At 52.9% G+C, this 11,991-nt stretch overlaps 1 protein-coding gene and 1 non-coding gene across 2 annotated transcripts; both read right to left on the bottom strand.

Annotated features, from left to right (window-relative positions):
• Nucleotides 1-630: 630 nt before the first annotated feature.
• Nucleotides 631-6,262, bottom strand: BATF2 (basic leucine zipper ATF-like transcription factor 2). The gene is made up of 3 exons (XM_068978996.1): nt 6,161-6,262; nt 4,518-4,622; nt 631-1,311 (listed from the first exon to the last, which is right to left on the bottom strand). Exons 1-3 carry the CDS (start codon nt 6,197-6,199, stop codon nt 631-633), a joined length of 825 nt encoding a protein of 274 aa, XP_068835097.1. The 5' UTR covers nt 6,200-6,262.
• Nucleotides 6,263-9,269: 3,007 nt separating this feature from the next.
• Nucleotides 9,270-9,395, bottom strand: LOC138084926 (U6atac minor spliceosomal RNA). Its single transcript, XR_011145324.1, has one exon. It is a non-coding gene; the product is annotated as a U6atac minor spliceosomal RNA (small nuclear RNA).
• Nucleotides 9,396-11,991: the final 2,596 nt, after the last annotated feature.

Here is an 11,991-nt window from a genome sequence, read left to right as displayed (position 1 = left end):
GGCCCTGGGAGGAAGGGAGAGGTAGGGAACTATTTGGGAATAGCTTGGTGAGCTGACCCTTCAGAATCCAAGGTCACCATGTGGCTATGGACCCTCAGTGTGTAGAAATCCCAGAGGGGACTGCTCCAGGCTTGTCCACAACTCCAACCCACAGGTTCAGCTCTTTGGCATTGAAAAAACTACTAGGAGCCTAAAGGATTATCTTCTGGGCTCCTGCTTGGCCCTTCCCCACCAGGGTTTGGACTCTGGACTAGCCCCAGTAAGGGCAAACTGTCAGAAATTACAGGGCTATGTGGCCCTGGGAATCACAGAGCAAAAGGGAGAGTCCCTCCCCACTCCCAGCACTTAAACCTCTCAGGCCGGTTCTAGGTTTCTAGGACCCCAGCCCCTAGGGTGCCTGGGCCAGGATCCCACCAGGAGAAGGAGGAGCAGATTGTGATGTTTCGGGTCCCAAGAAAGGCTATGTGACCTTGGACAAGTCACTTGGCTTCTCTGAGCCTCTGTGTCCTTTCCACTCCTAGTTAGCTGGTCAGCCAGGAAAGACAGCCCTCAGCAGCAACAGGAGATGCCTGTGTGCTGAGGCTGCTTCCTGGGTCCAAGGAAGGGGCTAGCCCAGTTCTGGGGGCCAGGTTAGAAGTGGACTTGAGCAGAAGAGAGCAGAGGGAAGTCCAGGAGGGGGTGGGGGCTGGGATCCACGCCCAGCCCTTGCCAATCTGCTGCTGAGGAAGCTGGCTTATGCTCCCTGCCCTGCAGAGACCCCAGCCCCGGAGCAGCTGAGGGGCTGTGGGGTGTGGACCCTGGCTTCCCCCTGGAGGGGTGCTCCGGCCTGAGGAACTCTAGAGGGGCAGGTTGGGCTGTGGGGCTGGGCAGGAGGGTGTTGAGCTTGGAGGAAGGTCTCAGCAGGCCAGAGCCAGCAGGGGAGGCGGACTGGGAAGGGCTGGGTGACAGTCGTGCAGGAGTTGCAGTGACTGCAGCGGGACCAAGGGACAGGGAGGGCAGAGGGAACAGGAGGAGGCCGAGGGACCCACGAGGCTGCGGGTCTGGAGGGGGTTGCGGAGCCGAGGGAGAAGAGACTGGGGTCCGGAACAGGCCCAGCTGCTCCTGGCAGCCATGTTGTCCGTGCACGGAGCCTGGGGGCCGCTCGGCCTGGGCCCAGCAGCCAGCGGCCCCCGGAGCCAAGCAGGAGGCACAGTCCAGCGGGCACAGGCGCTCATGCACGTGCAGGGCCTGAGTCCACCAGGCCAGCTCAGCCTGAAGGGCCTGGATCTCCTTCCGCAGGGCGTGGTTCTGCTTCTCCAGTGACTCATGCTGCTGAGGGGAGAAGCAGATATAGGTGGGGAGGGTTATGTCAGCCAGAATCAGAGGCCCAGCTTGAGCCCTAGTTCCCAATGCCCCAGGGTCCTCAATTTAGGAGGAAAGATACCCCTGCCACCTCAATGCCCTTTTGGCTGCTCTCTGGCCAGACATTCATGACCACCAGCTCAGACCTGTCTGCTCTTTCTCCCCAGTGCCAGGTGCCTGAGCCAGCCAGCCTGGGATCTCCGCTCACCCGGGAGCTCCACCAGCCTCCTAAGTGGTGCGCCTCTCAAACTGCCTGATCTCTTGGCCCAGAGGAGACCTTCGCTGGCTGCAGTGCCAATGGGACATTAAAGCCCTTTAACGTCTCCCACAACTCCCCACGTGTGGTGGCCTCAGCTCACACTTCCAGTTTCATCTCTCCAGCTGCTCCTGATGCCCCCACTTCCTGTTCCTCAAATGGACTCTGCTTCCTCGCCACACTTGCAGTCTCCTCTGCCTGGACAATTCTGGCCCCGCTTCCCTGGCCTAATCCTGACATGGCCTTCTTGTGACAACTTAGAGGCCCTCTGTCCTGGACACTTCTAGGCTGCTCAGTGCCACTGCCAGACCTCCTCGACATCCAGCACTTGCCCACCGAGGCACTGTGGGCAGAGTCCAGGCTCACAGTTTACAGGTTGGCAGCACAGGTGTGCTCTCTTCAGCATTTAGGTTCTGTTCTGCTGAGCACTGGGTGGGAACCCGGTGGGACAGTAATCAGTGTGAAGTTCTAAACAACCATTTATTAGTATGATGGCAACAGTGGTGGAAAATGCAGAAGCAACTTTATTTCCACAGCTCATCAGACTCGGAGAAGGCAATGGCACCCCACTCCAGTACTCTTGCCTTGGAGAATCCCATGGACGGAGGAGCCTGGTGGGCTGCAGTCCATGGGGTCGCGAAGAGTCGGACACAACTGAGCGACTTTGCTTTCACTTTTCACTTTCATGCATTGGAGCAGGAAATGGCAACCCACTCCAGTGTTCTTGCCTGGAGAATCCCAGAGACGGGGGAGCCTGGTGGACTGCCATCTATGGGGTCGCACAGAGTCGGACATGACTGAAGCGACTTAGTAGCAGCAGCAGCAGGCTCAGTGACTTCCTTTGAGCCCCTTGCCCTGCCTTTTATGGACACTTTCTAAAAGAAGAAGCTGCAAGGGTGTTTTATATTAAAATGTTGCTTAAGCCATGGACTCAAAGTTCTAACAGGCCTCAGAGCCACCCACAGCCCCCCTCCCAAGCTGGTTTCTGCTGTGGAAGCTGGAAAGACATTTTAAAAACATGTCATTAGGTCACTCTTTACCTAAATTCTCCAAAGGCATCAATACACCTCCAGAAACTGGGTCACTTATTCATTCATTTACCACCCTCAGGTTGCTCAACTGTCACCTCCTCCGGGAGGGCTTCCCTAGTTAGGTTTCCATCACCCCACATGTCCCACTTCCTTCCCTGTTCCCTGCTTTAATCCTTCCAGGACACTTATCACTATCTGCTATCCCAAATACCTCATAGGTCATTTATTTGTCTATCTGGCTCCCCCGTGAAAATATGAGCCTTGAGGAGGGTGAACTGGACTTTTCTCTGCTGTGTTCACAGCTGTATCTCCAGTGCTTAGAACTGTGCTTGCCGCATGAGAGATACTCAGTAGGCATTTCTGGAAGGAAGGAATAAATGAGCTCATGAAGTCTCAACTGCCTCCAGGCATGCCATCCTGGGCATCAGTCCTCGTTCGCATGCATTGTACAGGGTGCTACTCTCTTAAGCTCATGCCAGCCCTATTTCATTTGCCTGCAATGCTTTTTCTTACCTTCATTTGGAAAACTCCTATTCATCCTTCAAAACCAGCTCAGACTTCATTTCTGTATCACCTTGACCCAACTATCTGTATGTTGTTCCTACCTATGAGTTCCCACTTTATTTTGACTCTATTGTTCACTCCAGAGAGAAATACTGAGTTCCTTCTATCTGCCAGGCACTGGTCCAGGTGATGGGGAGACAGTAGGCAGCAGAAGCGTTCCCTGCCTTCAGGGTGCTTACAGTCTGGTGAGGAAGACAAGCAATGGTCAACATCTAAACTTGTGATGCAAGGTCAGTGTTAACCAGAAAAACAAAGCAGAGTAATAGGTGAGGTCTATTTAGCTCAGATGTTTAGAAAGACCTCCTCCTTTTGAGGCGGTGACATTTGAGCCAAACACCCAGCAAGGAGTGAAGATCTAGCTGGGCTGCTGTCTGAAGATAGAGGGAGCAGCCGGGGGAGCCCCTGAGGGTGGACATGCTCCATCAGGAACACAGAGAACGAGGTGCAGGATGTTGGGAGAGGAAGGTGGACAGTGGGGGTGGGGTTGCAGAGACCGTAGGACCTTTGGGTGTGGAGGGCTCTGAAGTTTACTCATTGCAGTAAGGACTATCACGTATGCAGCCCAACCAAAGGCCAGGTCCTGAACCCAGCTCTTAACGGTCCCCCCGAGTTGTGTCCTTTCTGCACAGAGGAAGAAGGGAAACCCCAAGGTCAGGTTAGCATCTGAGGTCAGGTTACCATCCAAGGTGAAGAGGCAAGTGTGAGTAGAGCCTCCCCGCCCTCCACCCCACCAGGCTCCTTGGCCTCCTTTAGTCTTCACAAGGGTCCTGCCAGGGGGCAGGGATTTTTGGATGAGGACAGTGAAGCTCAGTGAAGGAAAAGACCTGCAGCTATGGAATGCAGCAGCTGGGACTCTAAAGCCAGCCCATCTTAACCCTGAACCAGTTTCTCGCAGACGGTCTTGGCCACTCACATCAGAACCCCGACAGGCAGAGTGATCGCTGCAGTGCAGCACCTCTGAGGTGGGTTCTGGATGGGCAGGGCTCAGGGACCTACCTTTGGATGAAGGCCTCACCTGGTCACTGGGCCAGGTTCTCCCTGTTTCCCTCCACTTCTTGTCTCCTCCCTCTAGACTGGGGGCACCTTGAGGGCAGGCCTGGGCTGAGAATGCACTGTCATGCCCCTGGAGCCCAGCGTGTATCTGGCACACAATTTCTGCTCAGCACTCAGGAATTTCTGAATCTCAGCTGCAGAGCCCTCCTCTCTCCCCAGGTTCAGGGCCCCTGGCACCTACAGCAGTGCAGGGGAACTGCTGATTAGTGGGACAGAGAGAGGTGGCCAGCCCGGGTGAGTGACGTCGGGGATGGGAAGGGAGGCGTCCCCACCTGGTGCAGGGCATCTGCCTTGCTCGTGTGCTTCTGCCGGCTTCTCTGGGCGGCCGCCCGGTTCTTCTCTTTCTTCCTCAGCTGCCTCTGATGCTCCTCAGCGTCCTGCAGGGGCCCGACAGGGGCGGGCTAGCTGTAAAGCCATTCCCTTCTCTTTTTGGGGGGTCAGCGCCATGCGGCCTGTGGCATCTTGGTTTAGCTCAGGTGTTTGGAAAGACCTTGTCCTACTGAAGCAGTGACATTTGAGCCAAACACCCAGCAAGGAGTGAGGGTCTAGCTGGGATGCTGTCTAAAGGTAGAGGGAGCCGCCAGGGTTCAAACCCGTGACCCCTAAATTGGAAGCCTGGAAACTTAACCACTGAACCACCAGGGAAGTCTTAGCCATATTCTTCTTGAATCAAGTCCCCGAGGGTCCCCTTTCCACCAGAAGCCCTCTCTGGCTCCATCGGTGTCCACACACCCCATCACAGACACAGCACAGCTCGGTGGAATGCCAGCCTCACATACATACCACTCACAGCTCATGACGGGGCAGCACACGCCCCAGACAGAACCCGCTTTACACCTACAGGCTCCTTATGCACCGTGTTGCTCTGGGTAGATCATTCACTTCCCTGAGCCCCATTGCCTGATCTGCCCCAAATGGAGGCACTGGTGCCTTCCTCACCGGCTGGAAAGCTGGCAGGGGTTAATAAAAGTCGCAGTTGTTCTAATCACTACTGTTTCCACTGTTAAGGCATTGATTTCTCTAGCCTGAGCTCCTTCTGTGAGGACGAGACGGGGGGTGGTTCTGATTCTACTCTGCGTTCCCCTGCCCAGCTCAGGCCCAAAGCTGATATTCATTTATCCCACAAATATTTGCACACCTACTATGTGCCACGCACTGAGCTGAGGGGACACAGCAGCAAACATAAGAGGCAGTACTTCCTGCCCTCAAGCTACTTGCATTCTAGTGGGCCAGCAGCCTAGAATGAGAGAATGAGTCCCTTCTGACAGAAGAGCGGACGCAGAGGGTGACAGCTGTGACTCTCCCCCTTCACTGGGGTTCATGAGCTTAGATGAATAGTTAACCCACATGCCCAGGGCTCTGGAAAATCAGACAAGAGGGAACACTGGAGACCCCACAACCCCTCCCTCAGGTCACTCTGGGAGGTGTGTTCTGAGTGTGGGGACCTCAGGCAGGACCCTGGCCTCCCTCGCTGAGGACTCTGCAACTCCTAAGTTCCTGGCCACAGCAGGCCCCTTGCAGGTGCTGGGGGACTGAGAGACTGGAGCCTTGAGGGGAAAGACCCGCCATAAGAGAAGGGCTTGAGCCTCTGGTACTTGGGTTCTGGACTAGAGGCAAGGCCTCCAGGGGAACTGTGGCCAGAAAGCTCGGGGAGGAAAGAGGAGGCTCCTGTAATGGCAGCGTAGGACAGGTAGGTGAGGAGAGAGCTGTAATCAGAGGCCAAGTTCTAAACTGAAGCCTGGATCTGCAATGTGAGATCAGGAAAGCCCTCAAGCCAAACCCCTAAGCAGACTGAGGCCCAGAGATGGGTGTGTGAGGCCTCCGTCCCCCAGCCCCCCCCCAGCCCCTGCGCCGGCCCCGGCACCCTAGGGCATATTCCCCTTCTTAGCCCCTGAACCTGCTCCCCTGCACTCACCGTCCTGGTCAGAGGCCCATCGCCCCCGCAGAGGTGCATGGTGGGGAGGAGAACACGGGCTCACACCGGTGGGGCGTCCCTCAGCTGCTGTGACCTCCCAGTGCCCTCTTGGGGCCCAAGGAAGTGGCAGCTCTTTAAATCCCCGGTGACCACTCCGCCCCCAACAAGCCAAGTTTCAGTTTCTCCTAAAGCCACCGGCTGCTCAGAATCCCAGGCTCGGCTTGGCTCACGTGGCTGGAATTTCCTAACATGAACGGGCCTTCCGGTTGGGCCCCTTTTCTGGGATGAGGATGGTGGAGTGTGGCCGGAGGAGGGGGGCTGAAGGCCAGGTGTGGGGAGGCTGTTGTAGGAGAGGGCGGGCAGGCTGCCAGAGACAGAGCCAAGAGGAGAAGCCAGTGGGGCACCGAGGGCTCACCAGGGATGTGGGGGCACCCCTGGGCTCCACAACTGCAGGAGCCAGGTTCACAGCCCACTTTTGGCTCGTTGGAGCTGTGCAGCTTTGAGAAGGTGATTTACCCTCTCTGAGCCTTAGTTGCCTCATCTGTAAAGGGAGATGATATAGATATCCACTCACATTCTTGATGTAGGGACTAAGCAAGATAATACAACCACCTCCCCCAACCCTGTGAGACTAATAATGTTGAGACAAGTCTGCAAAAATAAGCAACAGCCCTTAAATAGATGAACAGATGGCTAATGGCTGTGTTTTCATACAACAGACCACGCAGCAGTAGAGAGAGTGACTTCTAGCAGTTACGAGCACAGCTCCCGAGCTACGTGACTCGGGTACATCATTTCACTTTTCTGTGCCTCTGTTTCCAAATCTGTTAAGTGGGGACAAAGATAATTTTGTTGCAAAGGTGACGTATGTGAAGGCACCTGAAAGCATGCCTGGTGCAGAACGAGGGCTCAACCAATATTCACAATTGTGATGCGATGGAAGAGTCAAAGCTGCGTGTATCATCATGTCTAAAAGTTCATTCCTTCCACTTGGAAGAAAATGACAAGCGGCAACCAGATCTGAATAACACCATTTCTGAAATGTTGAATAATACGGATATGTAATTATGTAGGAAAAGTATAAAAATATGCATGAGAATCAGAAACACAAAATTCAGAGAGTGGTGGCTTGCTGGGGGTGGAGGTGGAGAGGGACTAAAGGGGACCCACAGAGACTTCAGTGTGTCTGTGACATATCATTGCTTCAGCTGTGGGAACACAGTTGTCTTGTGATAGTATTATTAGCTACACTCTGGGGTCCTGGAGAGGGAAAGGGCAACCCATTCCAGTATTCTTTCCTGGGAAATCCCATGGATAGGGGAGCCTGGTGGGCTACAGTCTGTGGGGTCACAAAGAGTCAGATACGACTTAGTGAGTAGACCACCACCACCACACTTTGGGGTAGTCCTGAAATGTTTCATAATAAAAACTTTTGTTAAAGATCTAAAAAAAACCTGAAGCCCCAGGCAAATCTGTATGATTTTTGTATGCTGTATCTCTAAGACAGACCATGCTTGGGAGCGACAGCAGTTCAGGGGATGGTGGAGCCATTAATCCCCATCCAAGAACAGCATCATAACTGATATACAGTGAAGAGTCAGTCCTGTGGTCTGCTGACCAGAGCATCTGGGGGTTGTGCCTGAGTCTCAGGGGCTCAAGGCTGATGGTGTGGGTAAATACTGTGGATTCCATCTTCTGACAGATAATGGTGTCCTGAGAGATAATGTGTTGAGGAGTTCACAGCTGTCTCTGAGCTTATTAGAAAAGAACACTGTCAGGAACTCCCGGTGGTTCAGTGCTTTGGACGCAGCACTTTCACTGCCGTGGCCTGGGTTCAATCCCTGGTTGGGGAACTAAGATCCCTACAAGACTCATGAGCAGCCAAAAACGAGAAAAAGAAAAGAACACTGCAATTGATTAGCAATGTCTGCCATGCCGTAATTGATCAGTGATGCCTGTCATGAGCAGGGCGTTGACAGCAATACTCCCCTGCTACCCACCCCAGTATTCTTGCTGGGAGAATTCTGGGGCAGAGGAGCCTGGTGGGCTACAGTCCATGGGGTCACAGACAGTCAGACACAACTGAGAGACGTGGGCTTCCCCAGTAGCTCAGACAGTAAAGAATCTGCCTGCAGTGCAGGAGACCTAGGTTCAACCCCTGGGTTGGGAAGATCCCCTGGAGAAGGGACTGGCTACACTCTAGTGTTCTTGCCTGGAGAATTCTGTGGACAGAGGAGCCTGGTGGGCTGCAGTCCACAGGGTTGCAAAGAGTCAGACAGGGCTGAGCGACCAACACTTTCATGCCTACAAGTGGGCATGAAACCTGTTTCTGCTTTAGAGTCAGACTGGACTCTGACACCTGGCACTCTCCTCACCAGGTCTAGCACCTGGGATCTCAGTGTCCTCTTATATATGCTGTGGATGACCAGGAAATCATACCTGTTTACAAAATTGATTTGAAGATGGGAAAGAATGAAATGAGAAGAGAGCTCTTTTTTTTTTTTTGGACATAGACTGGTGATTCGATTCTTACATGATAGTATACATGTTTCAATGCCATTCTCCCAAATCATCCCACGCTCTCCCTCTCCCTCTCCCTCTGAGTCCAAAAGTCCGCTATACACATCTGTGTCTCTTTTGCTGTCTCGCATACAGGGTCATCATTACCATCTTTCTAAATTCCATATATATGTGTTAGTACACTGTATTGGTGTTTTTCTTTCTGGATTACTTCACTCTGTATAATCGGCTCCAGTTTCATCCATCTCATCAGAACTGATTCAAATGTATTCTTTTTAACGGCTGAGTAATACCCCATTGTGTATATGTACCACAGCTTTCTTATCCATTCATCTGCTGATGGACATCTAGGTTGCTTCCATGTCCTGGCTATTATAAACAGTGCTGCGATGAACATTGGGGTACATGTGTCTCTTTCAATTCTGGTTTCCTCTGTGTGTATGCCCAGCAGTGGGATTGCTGGGTCATATGGCAGTTCTATTTGCAATTTTTTAAGGAATCTCCACACTGTTTTCCATAGTGGTTGTACTAGTTTGCATTCCCACCAACAGTGTAGGAGGGTTCCCTTTTCTCCACACCCTCTCCAGCATAAAAAATATGGTTAGATGCCACGAAGTAGGTGGCAATGCCTTAACTGTATGCATGTTGTTAGGCCCGAGAGCCTCTTCCATCCTTGTCAAGGGGAGTGCTAACCTTCTCTCCTTTCATACAACACAAGAGAAGAGAGCTCTTTGCATATTGTGAAGTACTATCTGGCTAGACTCCATTCCCATTCCTGAGATTTGTGGGGACACAGGAGGAATTATGCCACCTCATAATTTTAAATGCCTGGGTACACTTGGGATTGGGCATGACAGCGGGGCCTGGCCCTCCTTGTGTGTGAAGGGCCTGGGGGAGGAGGCTAAAGTGGGGGCACCCCATGCAGTGAGGCTGCCCCAACTGCTCTGAATTACTTCTGTTTCCCAGAAACCAGGAGGGCTGAGGCCTCTTGCCCGAGGCGGGCACCTGAGGGGCTCATTAGGCCATAAGCTCCTCAGGGAAGGATCTAGGGGAGCCACAGGCATGATGTAACCAAGGAAAACACACCTGGAGGTGGGGAGGGAGGGGTGAGTAGGGCTAGGGCCCAGGTATCCCCACCTCAAGCTCCCAGCCCCAGACATAGACCCCAAGTGTTCCCCTCTCAAGACTTTGGCTTCCGGCGGAAGAGCGACAGCAAGTGTTCCTGTGACCCCTCTCAGAAGGCCACAGCCCCAGAGGAAGATCACAGAAGGCAGCATTTATGGCTTGATGTCCCTGAGGAGTGGCAGGGAGTCAGGGACACAGAGTGGGTAATGTTTAACCGTGAATGGCCGTGCCAGGCTGGCAGAGTAGGCTTCAGGGCCACCCAGTCCAACTTCTTACTTAGAAGGTGAGGAACTAATGCCCAGAGAGGCAAGGTCATCTGGGGGAAGGGGGCGGAGCTGGAGGGGGGACACACCACCTTCCTCCAAGCCCCGTCTGTCTCCACACCCCGCATGGAAGGCCCCAGTCTATGAGTCCCAGGACTCGAGCACCTCCATGGATGAAGGCTTGGAGGCCTCCCCAAACCAGACTGTCAGAGTGAGCTCCTGGGCAGCAAGATCGCTGCCTGTCTTACTCTCTGAAGCATCTCCAGCACCTCAAACACTGCCTCCACCTAATGTTGTTGCTGTTCGGTCGCTCAGTCATGTCCGACTCTGCGACCCTGTGGACTGCAGCACACCAGGCTTCCCTGTCCTTCACCATCTCCTGGAGCTTGCTCAAACTCATGTCCATAGAGTCGATGATGCCATCCAACCATCTCATCCTCTGTTGCCCTCTTCTTCTCCTGCCCTCAGTCTTTCCCAGCATCAGGGTCTTTTCCAGTGAGTCAGCTCTTTGCATCAAGTGGCCAAAGTACTGGAGCTTTAACTTCAGCATCAGTCCTTCCAATGAGTATTCAGGGCTGATTTCCTTTAGGATTGACTGGTTTGCACTTGATTAACGAACACATGAGTGAAAGTCCAGCATGCAGGCAGCTTGCCAGCAGGGAACCCCACCAACTTCCTGGATGAGTTAAATACTTTCGCTTTCCTCATTCCTAGGTTCCTGGGGGACTCTCCCTAACTAACTTCTTCATTTTACCAGTGGGGAAACTGAGGTAACAGGAGGGGACTGTCACACAGCTGGTTGGGAGAGGCCAGGATGCATTGATTACCTTGTCCCAATTCCCTCCCACACCTCCTAGAGTGAGAGAGATGCCCAGGGTCTTCAGTCACCCCCTCTCTTTCTAGGCCCTGTCCACGTGCACCCCTCGGTTGAGGCCTGGCCTCTCCAGGGCACCCCAAGTGAGCTTCAGATGATGGCAAGGAGAGAAACAGGCCAGGTGCCAGCTGGTGGGGCTGAGGCTGGCTATCGACTTCCTGCCATGAGCATGGATGGGCCCTCATGGAAGCTAAGCCTCAGCTGGGAGGGGTTCACAACCGAATGGGGTGTAGGACGCATGCCCAGCATATTGCTGGGCAGGGCAGGAGGGTGACAGCCTGCCTCTATGAAGGCGTCTGTGGCAGGCAGACAGCACTTCCTGTTGGGGAGATCAGAGGCTTCCCAGAGACAGGAAGGAAGGACGTTGTCTTTGGGAAGGACACTGAAGAACGGGGAGAGGGACTTGACCCAGGGCCCGGAACTTGATCTCAAGCAAGTCATTTAACTAACGGGACTTCCCTGGTGGTCCACTGGCTAAGAATCTGCCTGGCAATGGTGGGCATGTAGGTTCAACCCCTGGTCGGGGAACTAAGATCTCACATACTGCAGGGCAATGAAGCCCACGAGCCGCAACTACTGAGCCTGTGCACCGCAACAAAGACCCTGCATGCCACCACTAAGGCCCAACGCAGCCAAATAAGTAAATAAACATTTTTAATTACAAAAAAAACCTAACTCACCTCTTTCTGGCTTATTGTAAAATGGGGGTAATAACATAAGTATCTAGAAGTAATACATATGAAGTGCTTAGAACACTGCCTGGTGCACAGTAAGTCCCATAAATATCTTTTAAGCTTTTAACAGGTGCACTTAATAAAAAACTGATGGACTTTTTGTTCACATACCGCAGGCTTGTATTTTGGTTTTTTCATTATTACTTTTATTACTATTATTAATTTTAGGGAAAAAAATGGCAGAGTGCAAGATCAGGCATGAGTTTTTTTTATTCTAATGAAATACAGCTAGTGAAAAGAGGGTTAATGAATGTGTCCATATGTAAAGAGCAGCACATATTTGATGAAAACTGCTCAAAATTTCTCATGCTTACA

The sequence above is a fragment of the Capricornis sumatraensis genome, chromosome 8 (genome assembly GCF_032405125.1).
Source record: "Capricornis sumatraensis isolate serow.1 chromosome 8, serow.2, whole genome shotgun sequence".
Lineage (NCBI taxonomy): Eukaryota > Metazoa > Chordata > Mammalia > Artiodactyla > Bovidae > Capricornis > Capricornis sumatraensis.
The sequence above is the reverse complement of the archived record's forward strand: the minus strand, read 5'-3'. Positions and strand labels throughout refer to the sequence as shown.

Bases quoted from the DNA above. Each gene is read 5' to 3' on its own strand.
- BATF2 (XM_068978996.1), bottom strand. From the start codon at position 6,199: ATGCACCTCTGCGGGGGCGATGGGCCTCTGACCAGGACG. The intron at 4,623-6,160 runs GTGAGTGCAGGG...GGGCCCCTGCAG, and splicing joins ATGGGCCTCTGACCAGGACG to GACGCTGAGGAGCATCAGAG. The intron at 1,312-4,517 runs GTGGGGACGCCT...TTCTCCCCTCAG, and splicing joins AGGCAGATGCCCTGCACCAG to CAGCATGAGTCACTGGAGAA.